The 15,603-nt window shown below is 40.7% G+C and overlaps 1 protein-coding gene across 2 annotated transcripts; it reads right to left on the bottom strand.

The window, feature by feature from the left end:
- Positions 1-275: 275 nt before the first annotated feature.
- eef2l2 (eukaryotic translation elongation factor 2, like 2) lies at positions 276-14,741 on the bottom strand. 2 transcript variants are annotated; one of them, XM_066712027.1, is made up of 16 exons: positions 14,691-14,741; positions 14,236-14,312; positions 12,098-12,312; positions 8,236-8,417; positions 7,774-7,985; positions 7,119-7,300; positions 6,676-6,781; positions 6,303-6,416; positions 5,967-6,105; positions 5,214-5,409; positions 2,779-3,037; positions 2,505-2,612; positions 1,947-2,300; positions 1,443-1,625; positions 942-1,074; positions 276-768 (listed from the first exon to the last, which is right to left on the bottom strand). In XM_066712027.1, exons 2-16 carry the CDS (start codon positions 14,236-14,238, stop codon positions 575-577), a joined length of 2,580 nt encoding a protein of 859 aa, XP_066568124.1. In that variant the 5' UTR covers positions 14,239-14,312; positions 14,691-14,741; the 3' UTR covers positions 276-574. The 2 variants fall into 2 exon arrangements, with proteins under 2 accessions (XP_066568124.1, XP_066568125.1); XM_066712028.1 differs by lacking the exon at positions 14,691-14,741 and having other exon boundaries at positions 14,236-14,473.
- Between the last annotated feature and the right edge of the window lie 862 nt (positions 14,742-15,603).

Genomic DNA, 15,603 nt, shown 5'->3' with positions numbered 1-15,603 from the left:
GTTAGGTAATTTCAGAAATCCTAAATTACATTTCCATGGGTCTTTGCATTTGGAAAATTGAAAGCTCAAAGGGCCGCCTCTGGGGCAATATGAAGAATCAAGTCTATTTTGTTCATTTACAAACTTAAAAACAATGTCTCGAGTGCTTGTAGCACAATCTATGTGCTAGCGGTTTGAAGTCTTTGTCCGTTAGATAACCATTATATTCTCCCAGAAATTGTGTGATTAGGTATTTGACTTTTGAGTGTCCCTTTAACAAAACTGATTCTAATTGCTGCACTTTTCAAGTAAACTTTATTTTGCAGGGTTTTTTTCCTCATCCTCTCACAAAATGACACTTTCACTTTTGTTATTTAATTTTTTCTTTAATATTGTTAATGCTATACAACACAGAATATTTCTATGAAGCTGTAGTTGTCTTATTCTGTTTTATTTATTTGTGTGTGTATATTTTTTTAAAGATGTTCCATGTGTATTACTCTGCAGCATTATGCTTTTTGTTTTGTCCTTAAAACAAGATTTTCATGTGCTAAAATGCTGGCGTGGCCAAAATACAGGGAGGTGTCATGATGAGTTACAATTTATCAAGGAAGTTCTCCAGAGGAGGGATGCCCTCCTTCAGGCCTTTACGCTTGCGGGTTTCTACCACCACCTGCCATGGGCGGCTGTTCTCATCATAGGGGTCCCCAGGGAGGATCTGCCAGTGGTCAAAGATACATTGGGGAAAAGCCTGGCCCCCAGTGTTGGACCTCAGGTCTGCTGTAAAACCTGTTTGAAATAAATATTTATTTTTTCAATTCCCTTATTTTGGTAGTCTTATTTTGAATGATATTACTGTAACATTACTGTATATAAATTAACACATTAAAGCAGTTTTTTTAAGTCTCCGTTAAGCAACTTTTGCATGCAAGTCATAGTCCGTTATAATCAGACGCACTTACCAAATGACTCGTTTACAGGCAAGTAGGCTTTGACAACAAATATGGGTGTGCCTGCCACTTGGGACTCCTCGAACACGTGGCCCCTCTTCCTGTTCAGGACACCGTAGATGCCCCCAACTACATGTTCTGGACACTGAAAAGTCAGATGGGAAGTTTAGCATGGTTACTTAGATGTGGTTGCATGGAAGCTGTATATTCTCATTGAAAAACCTCTTCCCCCACTGCTCCTCCCTGGTGCAGGAGCATCTAGCTAGAGTCCATCCAAAGAAAACACATGATAATCATTAACAATATGGTGCTTTTTGTGCCACTCTTAGCTGCTCTTCATTTTATAACTGATGAAAGTCAAAACTGACATTCACACAGTGATTTGTGTAGAGGAGCAAGTTGCATACAATTCAAGAAAAACACCCATCCGCTGGGCATGTGCAGTGCAGTGTGTTAACTAAGCTGTGTGTAGCTCCTGTCAGCGGACCCCTGTCCCCTCTGAAGTCGGGTTACCTGGATTTCCACTAGATAGATGGGCTCCATCAGCCTGGGCTGTGCGGTGAGCGCGGAGGCGTACAGGACCCTGCGGGCGGTGGGGATGATCTGGCCGCCCCCGCGGTGAATGGCGTCGGCGTGCAGTGTGACATCATGGATGTCAAAACGCACCGCGCGCATGTTCTCCTCACACAGGACACCCTGAGGGACAGCAAATGGGACCTTAACACCCCACTGAGATACAACCCTCTTCAATACAGTTTTAAAAATAATTATTACAAAAGCTGACAATACACAAGGAGAAGGATGTTTGTGTGAAGAATCTCATCTTCCCTAATTCATGAATAATAATAATCTTTCATTTGGGTAAGTCTTTAAAATAATATGAAAGTCTACCAGTAACACTCTGAATACAGTACTGATATATCATCAGTACGAAGACTGTACAGTACCAATATATCATCAGTACCAATATATTGTCCATTTTGCTATTAAAAACTAAAATGGAATCAGACTACGCACCTCCTTAGTTGCCCACTGAAAGCCAGCAACGACACTATCTTTGATTTCATTCAGGTACTGCACTCCCTTGGTGATGTCCACCAGCATGTTGGGCCCCAGGCCATCGGGTCCGAAGCACCAGATCTTGCGCGCTTCGGTCACGTCCCACTCGTACTTCTCTGACAGGTACCGGGCTCGCTGCTTCAGCTCCTGCCGTGCGGTCACTTCCCCTTTGTCGATGTCCTCTGCCAGCCCGTCGGGGAAGGGCCGCGCTCTCATGTAGAGGCGGTTGTGCTTGTTGGGGGACTTGGACAGGCACACCTGGTTGGACTCCTCGCTCACTGACTCGCGGTAAGACACCACCGGGTCGGATTTCTGTTCGGACACAAAGGGTTCGGTAACACACGATGCTCAGTGATCAGGTACAGAGAGGAGGGGTCTATACACGCGTGCTGATTAATACACGTGTCAGTCTGTGTAACCCATATAGATACTGCCACTCAGGGTCGGTGAGAAGGCATCGAGGCCGGTACCTGTGCATTTCTCTGAATGCAGCAACCTCTGGACCACAGCCCTTACCTTTATGGGAATACAGGCATGATCTTCCTCAAGGTCTTTAAGGCAGATTTCCAAGTGCAGCTCCCCAGCTCCTGCCACGATGTGCTCTCCAGACTCCTCAATGATACACTGCCGCGGGAGAGGAAATAATATATTCGACACCAGTGAAACACGAACATTTTACATAGCAAAGTGGTAGATTTCCATAATATTTGACATACAAATAAAGACAACCAACACATTTTAGATTAGAATTGTTGGGAAATGCTGCTCTGTGATTAGCCACGAGTCTTACCTGAACCATGGGGTCAGACTTGGCGAGACGCTTGAGGCCCTCCACCAGTTTGGGCAGGTCGGCGGGGTTCTTGGCCTCCACCGCAACCCGCACCACAGGGCTCACGCTGAACTTCATCACTCGCAGATTGTGTGCTTGCTCGTAGGTGGTGATGGTACCAGTCTTCACCAGGAACTGGTCCACCCCCACCAGGCCCACGATGTTCCCGCAGGGCACATCCTCGATGGGCTCCACATAGCGCCCCATCATCAGGATGGTTCTATCGCGAGAAAATAAACTTGTTAACAGAACCAGGACACATGACAGTTTCACCCACAGGAAGTGACTATTAGACACTTTCTGCTTGTTTGGTGGGTAAAGAGTAAAGAGTAAAGAGTGACCAAAGAATCACATTCAGTCTGTATTTGAATGAGCTCCAACAAGGTGTATAGGGAGTCTGTCCCAGACTGCCATAGCTGTGTGTGTGAAGAAGCTTCTCCTGCCCTCAGGTCCCTTTTGATCCCTGGATCCTTGTGTCATTGTCACATTGCCTTTTGGGGGATGGGGAGGGGGGTGGTTTGGGATGTACAAGTTGTTGTGATTTTCCAAAATATCTAACCATGGCAGAACACGCCATTTCTACAACACTAATATTATTGTATTGTATGAGCCATTCTGGCAGAGTTACAGCACGTTTTGGTGGGATAATAGCACTCCTACCACACTTTGAGATCAAACAAAGAAATGCTTTAGACTAAAACAAAAGAGAATTTTGTAAACCTGTGAAATAGAGAATGATAACATATTAACATAACATAACATGACCATTAGACTGGTCTTAATTAGACAGTTAGACTAGTCTATGCATGTTAGTCAGCTGCATAAAAATTAAGACAGACTAAGACTTAGCCTGAAAAGTTAGCCTCCTCTCCGCCAGGCTAACTTGGAACTTAAGTCTATCTTTCAATTGGCCTGAGTCTACAGTGACAGTCACTGGTGCTGACAGGCAGGCGGATCCTCCCGCCAGCTCACACATCCCGCTGTCCCGCACACAGCGACCCCACAAACATTGAAACCCTCCCCACAGACTTCAATAACCAACTCTATATTTTACCTGCACTTCTGTCAGTTTAAAACTTTAATTTATATTATGACTGATTTATTAATTTTTGCTGTATTTAGCACTTTTGTTTTGCTATTGTATCCTATAGCCTAGGGCTGGGCGATATGACTTAAAAATGATATCTCGATATTTTTTGGAAGTTTGGGCAATACACGATATATACCTCGATATGTCTTGTTTTTATCCAATCAAGCTACAAAATAAGACCAAAGACATTTAAACAAGTCTTTATTTAATCATTAAATATGCAAAACTAACAAATACTACATGCAGGCTGTCATGGTAAATGTATGCAGAATGCAATATATAACAGTGCAAGTGGTGTGTGATTACTATTACGTGTGTTATGTTATGGGAGATATATATACATACATACATATACACATGATTTACTGTCACATAACAATAACACAAGTAATGGTAATCACACAACACATGTGCTGTAAAATGGTATAGATTCAGTTATATTTACCACAGCCGGGTTTACAGTGGCGCATTAACATCTACTAGACAGGGACATTTCTACTTCGATTCTACTTACCGGTACAGCACGTGTTAATACTAAATAGTAATATTATTATTATTATTATTATTATTATTAATAATAATAATAAAAGCTGTTATACCACTTCACCATATAATGAAACTTTCTGCATCTGTTTGCATTTCTTTCCAATTTATTAAAATGCAAACAAACTATTATTCTTTAATTTTATACAAATTATATCCATCTAAATTAGCGGGGGTGGGGGTGCAATCATGATTTGCGACACCATGATATAAACGATAGAGCATAATATGAAATGATAGACGTTTTTCTATCGTCATACGATATATATCGTCATATCGCACACCCCTACTATAGCCTAAGTCACCCTGGACAAGGGTGTCTGGCAAGGGAATATATAACAATAATCGTTTCTCCCATCTTTTACAGACCGCACAGTGCACACACAGCGGCTTGACGATGATAACTTTTTCATTTTATCCCACGGCTTGTGTTTGAATGCGTTCATGAAAGTTTCTGAAAACGGTGACCAAGTTATACATTTCTCTGCATTATATTTCAATAACTAGCATAGATTTTCAGTTAACTGTGATCATCACTGTCAGAGAAACGCCTAACTTTTTTTTTTTTTCTTCAGGTGTCTTAAAATTCCCAGAATGCAATGCGCGATTGACTACGTAAGACCAGTTTTATACCAGTCTAAGGAAAGACTGTTTTATGCAACAGTCTTAACTGAGTGTGTATCATTAGTAGGACTTATACTAAGACAAAGATTTAGTATATGTTTATGCAGCCGACCCCTGATGATAACTGAAGGTGACTTACCTCTGGATTGGCTTTATGTACAGATCTTCCTTTTTGCCCGGTGTGTAGTTGGGGCCCATGAGGCGAACCTTCTGGCCAGTGGCAACAATACCAGAGAAAACCCGACCAAAGGCATAAAACCGGCCCTTGTCAGTGGTGGGCACCATCTTGGAGATGTACATCATCAGAGGGGCCTTAGGATCGCAGTTCTTGATACCTGTGTTAAAAACAACTCTTAGTCTCTAGATTTATAATATTTATCTTTACATTGACTGCAGACACCGACCCCAACCAAACAACACACAGTTTCTTTCTTAGTCAGCAGGGTATCATTTCCACAAACTGCAAGTTGGTGACGGTGACAGCTGACATCCTGGCACTGGAAGCTGCTTTTCAGCATGAAGTCTAAGACTCATTAAGGAACACATATGTTTTGAGCCTTCATAAATAGGTTTAAGAAAGGTACATTTCGAATGCAGACAGTTCATGTAGGAGTTCTACTCTTCAGCTGTGCCAGTTCTAGCCTTAGGGATAATAAGCCTACAGTGGCAACACAAAAAATACATGTGTTTTGTGTTTTGCACTACACCGCATATTATCCTGCACTGGAGTAGAAAGAAAGAGAGAAGCGAGATGTGTGTTGCCTCTGTCAAGCAGCCCGAGCACATATTCCTGGTACAACAGTTGCAAAAGGTGGGAAATTTAACCCACACAGACCTAGCGCCTTCATTCATACACCCAATACAGGAATGGCTTTAAGGGGGCTCTCCTCACCCAGGGCGGCCTCGTCGTCAGGCGGGCCCTCGTACAGCAGCTCACAGCGGTACTTCTGGGCAGTGACCGGGGAGGGCAGGTGGATCGTGATCATCTGGAGCAGGGCGTCTCCAGCGGGCAACCAACGTCGCATCACTGCCTGGACAGCACAGCACACAAACATGCCATGAGCCAAGGGCTGGAGCCAGCTGACCAGCCTGTCTGCACTCTGCTCTTAACTACAGAGTGGCTGGTCAGAGGGATCTTAGAATACATGGTGCCAATTTTGAGTATTTAACACACTGGGACAGAGATTTTGTTGGCTTTTGTGTTAATGGGTAGCAGACAGATGGATACCTTGAGAAGCGGTTTTCCCTCCTTCTCCTTGTCATCTGCATCCAGCTTGATGTCCAGTTTCTCGATCAGCTTGGCCGTGTCCTCTTTCTTAAAATTCATGATGGCGTCAAAGACCTACATGAACAAATTTAATGGAAGCTTTTTAAAAATTAAAAAGAAAACTAAAATCGATCGCATAATACACACGTAAGTCAAACTAACTGTCTAAAAACGAATACAATTAATTTTGTATTAAAATACTTCACACCGTGTCACTACGTATATAATTTAGGCCTAAATGCAAAACCTTACAATGTTATTTTTTCTCCAGGTTTTGTGGAAAGGCACGTTGTCCATTCTTAGCCAACACATCACAAAGTAAAAGTAGAAGTACCTTGAAGATGGGATCTAACACAAGCTGGCAGAAAGTGCGAGGCAGCTTCTTGCCTTCGGCGTTGTTGGCTGTCTTGCTAAATTTACCTGCTGCAGGATCAAAATACCTGTAAGAAACCAACACTGGCAGGTGAGTTCATCTGCAAAAAAAAGCCATTGCCATAATCTCTGCATGCAGTGTAAATGGTGCTTCGTGAATGGGAAGTGTATCTATTCTCCTGTATAAATATTTCTCAGTTTGGCTTCCATGTTTTGTTGTGTTTCTTGTTCTGCACATTTAATGTTTCCCTGCTGTGCTGTCTTAAGACTGCTGATGGGAGTTGGTTTCATCGAGTGAGAAGCAGAAAGGAGAAATGTGGTAACTGTACACAAGTGCACTGAAAACAGCACGAGCGCAGCTCTTCCACCTGTATCTGTGACACACACAGGGAGCCTGTCACTCACTTGTCTCCCCAGAGCTTCCTCATCATGTCCTCCACTTTCTTGGCATGCTCCGCAGGGGGGAGCTGTGCCTTTTCGCCCTTCGCAGTGAACTTGGCGACGTACATCTCTGCAAACTGTTTCAGAGTGAAGGCCCAGCCGTGAAGGCCTGATCCGAACCCAACAGTTCCTATGACTGGATCCACCTGGATTTTCATACAGAACCAGACAGAAGACCAGGCTTTAGACACAAAAAACCCAAACACACAAATGGTGACTCTTTCAGAGACTTTTGTGTTTGTGACATTCATCTTAAACTTAATAATGTATTTGTTTGCTTAAACTTTCAAAAGCAGATATAGAACAGGGTTATAAAAACATATAGTATTATTTACATCAACAAAGTGTCGCTTTGTTTTTTTTAAATGCAACTGTAATTCTTCTCATTGTTCACGTGTTGTCATGCAGAAGCTGTGTCCTTATGCATGAACACAAGCTGCCAATTTGAAATTAAACCTGTTTGTATATGGCATGATACACTATGATACTCAACCACTACACAGCTTGAGCATTGCTCAGTAGCTCATCAACATCTAACAACATGCAAGTACAATGTCCTCACTGAAGTGTAGGTGAGCGGCAATGAGGTGAAATGGACCTGCCACTGTGTGTCACTCACCATGATGTTCCCCATGGGCCCGCTCTCCCCTTCCCCGTAGGTGGAGATGATCACGTTGACGCTCTCCACGATACGCTGGAAGGTGTTATAGAGCTCGTCAGGCTCTAGCTGCAACTCCAGCAGGGCCCGGTCCATCTTGTTCATCATCAGGACGGGCCTGATCCGCTCGGCGATGGCCTGCCGCAGCACCGTCTCCGTCTGCACGCACACGCCTGCACAACAGAGCAGCCCTCAGCACAGCTGTCAATCAGCCTTTACCCTCCTCCACTGGGCGCCTCACACAAGCACTGGTAACACGTAGTTCACTTTTTATTTTGTGGCTAAAGCTAAATGAATGATGCACTATTAAAGTGTGAACAAAAGGGTGATCTCTGTAGGGGTGGGTCACCTAAAAAGCACAGCTCACGTTATTCTGAAATCAAAGCAACATTCCTGAGTGTTTGTGGCACAGCGCCGCCATACCTGAAACACAGTCTACAACTACAAGCGCGCCGTCTGTGACGCGCAGGGCCGCAGTCACTTCAGAGGAGAAATCGACGTGGCCCGGGGAGTCAATCAGGTTAATGAGGAAACCAGAGCCATCCTTGCACTGTTTGATGAAGGCCAAGTCATTGTCTTTCAGTTCATAGTACAGAGAAATAGCTCTGTAAGGGAGGCAACACACAACATCACAGTCAACTGCTTACAGTTACAGGGCTCTCCAAAGGCTTGTACTCAATGCCAGGGCCCGAACAGCAACTTCACCCAGCATTGCAAGCATTTGGATGACATTTTGTATTCAGGTGTTGAATGTAACGTAAGACAATATACTGCATGACACCTGATGTCTACTAAAATGTCTTCAAATAAACCAGTCTTGGTCCTTTATTTAAAAAAACACAGGACCAACAAAATGTTAAAATCAACGCTAAAAAGCTTTGCTGAATAGGTTATTAGCCTGACTCGCTGGCAGGAAATTTGTGTTAGGAATACATATTGGCATCAACGGCAGGAGAGACTGGAATATTATAAAAATATAAATAGAATAGTTTACTACTCAATGCCTAGTCTTTATATCAAATTAGTTTCATGTGGACATATTGAGCCAATGATAAAGTAAATTAGGCCTAGTTCTAATCAACCTGTATAAAATTGCTGGGCCCCAAATAGACGGTGTATCCTTCTGTAGATACAGCCATCCATCTGAACATTTTGAACAGTCTTCACTTCCTCACAAAGAAAACAAAATCCATAGGCTTCTTTCAATGCAATGAGTATTGTCTGGATTCCTAGTTTTGGTACCTTTGTGGCACAGTCTTATTTTCTAATTTGGCTTGCCATGAAATTACAAGTTCACTGCAAATATTTTAAACAGTGTCAACATTAAGGTGACTAAGCAGAACTCCCTGTGCATTTGCTGTGCAAATAATGTAACAAGTCCTTCTCTCTTCCTTTGATTTAGAAAGACTCCAAGAAGGTGTTGTTTGGCTATGTTACATGATTGTCTACATGGTGTTACAATTGTAGTTTTCGTGCCCTTTTGAGTTTGACATTTTGTTATAGTTCATGTTCCTTCTGTCTACACATGCGTTGCAGTTCATCCTTTAGATACATATGTATACAGTAGACTCTCGATTATCCGCATATGGTGTATACGATTTGCAATGCACCTGAGATTTTAACATAAATTAATAACTCATGGATTTTCCCTTAAACCCAAATTAATAATCTAAAGACATATATACATACATTTGTTATTCTTGGAAATTATTATTACAAGTCACATGCTTAAACCTCAACAGTAACTGCATCTCTTTACAACAGTGGGCGGAGCCTGATCGATTCTGCACTGATTAGGCTGAGGATCTTCTTCCTTATTTGAAGCAACAGGATGATGTGCTTCTTTCTAACATATTGCTATTGCATTGATTAAGAACATACATTTGCAAGAAGGAAGCTATCTAGTTGAAGCAGAAATCCATTGTAGGATGTTTGTATGCACTTTTATGATAAAACAAGATCAACACATTATTTTCTAAAAATATTTGTTTTGTTCATTAACAAACTCAAGTATCTGAAGGTTTATTTGTATTTTTGATTTATCCGTGGTCATCATCCCCATCATTAGCATGAATAATCGAGGGCCTACTGTATAGATGTATACATATACATACAAACATACATATACACACACATACATATATATATATGCACACACATACACACTCACACACACACACATATATATATATATATATATATATATATATATATATATATATATATATATATATATATGCATGGAAAGATTAATGCTTGGAATAACAAGAAAGAAAAAATATGAATGAATCCAAGAATAAACCAAAATATGTGACACTATTGAAAGAGTGATAATGTTAAGATGGCAATGGGCCAGACACATTGCAAGAATAACAGATCAGACATGGTCAAAGGTAGTCATCAAATGGATCCCTAAGAGATTAAAAATAAATAAAAAATAGAAGACAACCACATTAAAGATGAGAAGATTAAATATTAAACTTTGCAGGTGTAACATGGAAAAAAGAAGCTATAGATTGAAACAAGTGGAAAGATCTTGGAAGAGGCCTTCATCCAGCAGTGGATCAATACAGGCTGACGATGATGACTGTGATATATATACAGTGCCTAGAAAGTTTACACCCCCTTCAAAGTTCTTGTAGGTTACCTCTGCTGGGTAGTGCATTTCAAAGAAAAGACTTAACCATGAGCACCAATTAGCTTTCAAAAAAACTCTTGGACAAAGTTATTCAAAGTCACAGATCAGGGGATGGGTATACAAAAATATCAAAGGCCTTGAATATCCCTTAGAGTACGATCAAGACAATTATTAAGAAGTGTAAGGTGTATGACACCACCAAGACCCTGCCTAGATCAAGCCTTCCCTCCAAACTGGATGACTGATCCAAGAGGGCAAAGCCAACTTTCCAAGGGCTATATGCTGTTGTGTCAAAGTCTGAAATGTGACAATATCCTAAGCATTCCACAAATCTGGCCTGTATAGGAGGATCACAGGACAGAAGCCATTATTCAAGAAAGCCCACCTGGAATCCCATTTGAAGTATGCAAAAAAACGTTTTGGCCTAATGGCAAAGTGTTGTTTGTCACAAACCAACCACAACACATCATCCAAAGAACACCATCCCTACTGGGAAGCATCGTGTTGACAGCATCATATTATGGGGATGTTTTTCATCGGCAAGGACTGGGCCACTTGTCAGTACAGAAGGGAAAAAGAATAGAGCAAAGTACAGAAAAGTCCTTGAGGAAAATCTGACAGAAGTTCACTCGACCTGAAGCACACAGTCAAAGCTACACTGGAGTGGATAAGGAACAGAAAGTTAAATGTCCTAGAGTGGCCCAGTCAGAGCCCTGACCTAAATCCAATCAGAAATGTGTGACAGGACTTGAACATTGCTGTCCATCATACTCCTTAAGTAACTTGATAGAGCTTGAATAGTTTTGTAACTATTGTAATATAGATGTATTTTCCCCTTAAAATATGGAGTAAGATGTGTAGATAAATCCTCATTATTAATCCTCATTTAAATGCATGAAACTCTTGAGTTGAAGGGGGTATAGACTTTCTATAGGTACTATATATATATATATATATATATATATATATATAAACTTAAGAAAACCTATATAATTTTACCAATTAATTTTAATAGTTCTCTCTACTGCCAGTGAGAAATTACTTTAAAATATGCAATGAAAAAGCCAACATTTTTAAATCTCTCTGAAAAGTTAAAGACTCTAGACATAGACAGATGGTAGACAGTCATAAAACCTGAAGAAAAATAAATAAACTCACTCCCAGGAGGCTAAAATGTTTGTATTTTTCAAAGGGGAAAAAAAAAAAAAAATACTATAAAAAGACGATTGCAGTGAAAATGCAGTGGATTATAAATATTGTAGTTTCTAACCATTAATGTATCAGAAGAATAAAAAAGATGGATTTTGTTTTATTGCTTACGTTACAATGTTTGGGACATTTTGTATTGTTCCCCTAAGTAATAAATTCTTAGTTTTTTTATCACTTAATTTTCAGTCTGCTATCTCTTCTAATTTAATTTGAGCAATATAATATGTGTGATAGTGTACAACGATATCTAAAAAGAGCAAATTAACAAATAGCCTGAGGTCTGATGTTTTTATGATATAATGTAACTGTGTGTATTTGTCTCAGTACTGGACTGTAATTTGTGATATTGCCGGGTGAAAGCAAAGCATCAAAGATAAGGAAAATCAGCTACCTGCTTACAGGAGAAAACCCAGTGTAATTGACGAAGTATATACTTACGTTGACTTGATGGTGATACACCTCTCCTGCTCGTCTTTCCTGGTGTCTGTGAATCGGGTCTCCCCTGCCCGTGCAGAGGCAATAATGCCTGCTTTGCACACTAAGGAGTCTGTCAGAGTTGACTTGCCGTGATCAACATGCGCAATCACAGACATGTTCCTGATATTGGACTTCTTGTCCATGATCCCCCGGATCTGGTCTACAGTGAAGTTCACCTAGGATGGAAAAACACAAAAAAGAAAATAAAAATATAGATATAATATAGTGTTCACTATGAAGCAAGTCCCACTGTTCACCTGACCGACCATGTTATAGCAGAATCCAGTCACTTTTGTTAGGTGCTTAAGTAGATTCTCACAAGTCAAAATCCAACAGTAGCCTCAGTGGACACAATTCTTGCCAATTATCAGTTTAATTTTGGAAGCTTATACAATCACTTCTTCCCACTGCCACACGACTAGTTTTAAAGTCAAACTATTATATCAAGACCCAATATCAATGAATTACAATACATATGCAAGTTTTTTTGTTCATAACTCAATTTAGGTTTAATCGAATATAAAACATGAATGGGAGATAATGAGAGAATGATTTATCCCTGCTTCTTTTGAGTACTAAATGAGGTAGCCACAGGTCGTCCTGTATATCGTCCTGATGCGGTAACTGGTGCACCAAACCAATGACCCTGGGCAGTGGCATGGTTCATGGGTCATGGTGTAACGTTATGCTGGCAGAAGTAAGTGACTACAACATTCATATTTACAAATAGGCTGAGATCCAGGCACAGTATCAAATACAAAGTTACATGGCTCACCATTTGTTATATTTTGTTTGTAGTTCATGTTTTTACAGTTTCAAGCAGAACATTTAATAATAGAAAAACTGAAATAATAGGATTTACTGATTTTAATATATAATTATGCCATATTATCCTTAGCTTCTAAATCTTCTAGGCTATTTGGTAAATGTCATAAAATGTTTTCTATTAATCTTTTTATACATTTTACTCGAATGAAATAGTACAAAAAAAATCCCTGCAATTAACAGGTAGTACTAAAAGGTGCAAAGATATTTAAATGATACTACTATTATATCATCATGATGAATATGCATAACACTTTCAGTACTGTAATGGCCGGTCCACTGTTTCAATGCTCGGTGGTTTCTTAACTCGGTTCTGGTTGCGGTCAAGACGCGCAGACGCAGTTCAGGATGGGGACGCTTTACTGCAGCTACAAGTCGCGTAAGTGTTGCGCAGATTTCGGCAGCTCTGCGCAGAGTTGCAGAATTCCACCGATCCCATTGGTGGAGCAGCGCAGACCCGCGCAGATCTGCGGAAATCCAAGCTACACGAAGAGCGGCCACTATTGCACTTGCGTTTGCCGCATTACCACCCACACGTTACAGACAGTCCAACACACGGGCAGCGTACCGAGACACACATCCGGAATCTGTACCGGTGGAAGAGTAAAGTGAGAAAAAACACAAAAAAAGAAAGAAACGAGGTCTGTCATGGCTGTGTTAAACTGTGCGCTGAAATGGTCCTTTCTAGAAGCTTTCTCGGAGGCTGACAGCACGCCCAGCTGACCAGGGGGCGGGACTCGAGATTTATAAATAGGGGGTAGCGGTATTCACAATTCAACGCCCCCCTCCAAGGAAAATGAAATGCACAGCAGACATATCTTACCATGTCACAACATATACAAAAACAAATACGTAGCACCGTGAATCACGTCGCATTTGTAAAATCATGCGTTTGGGAAGATAAAACCAAACGGTGAGGTCTGGTGAACAAACACATGCACACTACGTAGATAGCCATATCAAGAATAAGTCGCCTACCATGTTCTCAAATGTCCTGTCCTGTTGTAATGTTTTTATCCATATCAGGCCATTTCCGCATATATGTCAAAGGTAAAGGTTATTACAGTAGCACCTGACACCTGTCGATATAGTGACATGAACCACACTTTTTCTATTTACACGTACATGTGTTGTTTTGATCCATTACGTCATTACAAATAGAGCCCCCTTTAAAATCCCCTTCCGGATACGATACATAAACCGGGGACTATTTAACAGATATCATCACAAACTCATTTCCAACAGCAAATGTCATATTCAAATAAACTGCTCACCATTTTGCCGACTGATCTCCCAAATGCGAGCCTCGGCCTCTGCAGTCGCTGGACGGGTAGCTCTCCGCTGGAGGGCTCTGGGGGGAAAGAGACACTGTGACGTCGAGTCGGCGCTTATGCTGCAGCTCTGCACCCTTCAGTCATGTGGAGAAAGTCATATGGACCGAACTGACCAGTTTACTGACTAAGCACTAATGGACCCTGTCCTGTTAAAGAGATGTGTGAGCAGAGACGTCACGTATCCAGGCTGCTGTACGGCGTACGGAAGCCTCTGCGGTCTCATCGGGATTACAAGTCCTGCGTGTACGTAGATGCACACAGTGTGGTGCGATAGGCTCAGGTGTTAAAAACAAGTTCAGCACTATGTTGATGTTGTTCAGTCACAATCCTCTTTAACTCCGATGGCTGAAAACACACAGGTACATACATACACAAACACATACATGTATACCTACATCAACTTGATTATTTAGTTCCCTGTAGGCTGAATCAGTGTTCAACAAACTCTGAAAATATATAAGTGATACATGATTATGTGTGTATATATATATATATATATATATATATATAAAGATCAGAGAAAGTGGAACCATCTTCGACAAACAGAGGATTAAAATATGCTGATGGTGATGATGATATATAGAGATAGATATAGATATATACACTATAACTATTTAATTTATACAGTAAATGATGTACAAGATCATTGCAAAATAAAATACAAAACAATACCAGATACCCTTACTTAGGGTGACTTACAGTCACAAAATACACACATTTCAAGAAGCAGAACAATAGGGGAATGAAAATACAAAATACAGCTTTAGTCCTGATAAGGGTAAATTCAAAATACAGTGTATGATTCCATAATAATGTCACATTTCTTATTTTGCGTTAAAATCGTATCTTTTTGAGGAATACAAAATAAATGCAATGATACTATATAGGCCATTCTACAGGAAAATTACTAATTACGTTACCAATTGAACCAATCCCAATTGAATAAAGCAGTATGTACTCCATTTTGTTTTTTTGTTTATGGTCTTTTGTTTATGCTTTTCTTGTGATGGTCGCCTCCCCAGCTGGAGCCCTAAGGTTTCGTCTGTCACACGATTCAGATTGCCCTCAGACAACACCTTGGCAGATTGAGACTCTTTTGAAATGAAGGCTTGTAGGTTTGATTCTTATCTTTCTGTTGTGCTTGTGGGAGATGCCAAAATATTCCTGCAGTTGTGTAACCAGTCTGTATTTTTCCAGCAACTTTATGCCAAGAATCCTGGTATACATATGCCTTTCATTCAGGCTTTTGCTTTATTGTCTAGTTTTTGGTAGTGTGGTGCTTTTGAATTAATTTGCTCTTTTTCATTT

Source organism: Amia ocellicauda, chromosome 8, assembly GCF_036373705.1.
Source record: "Amia ocellicauda isolate fAmiCal2 chromosome 8, fAmiCal2.hap1, whole genome shotgun sequence".
NCBI lineage: Eukaryota > Metazoa > Chordata > Actinopteri > Amiiformes > Amiidae > Amia > Amia ocellicauda.
Note: the sequence above shows the minus strand (reverse complement) of the source record. Positions and strands in the feature narration are given on the sequence as shown.

Coding starts and splice junctions, on each gene's coding strand:
- eef2l2 (XM_066712027.1), bottom strand. Junction 6,106..6,302: donor AGGGAAAACCGCTTCTCAAG/GTATCCATCTGT, acceptor TGTGCTGTCCAG/GCAGTGATGCGACGTTGGTT. Junction 1,626..1,946: donor TTCAGTGGGCAACTAAGGAG/GTGCGTAGTCTG, acceptor GCTGTCCCTCAG/GGTGTCCTGTGTGAGGAGAA.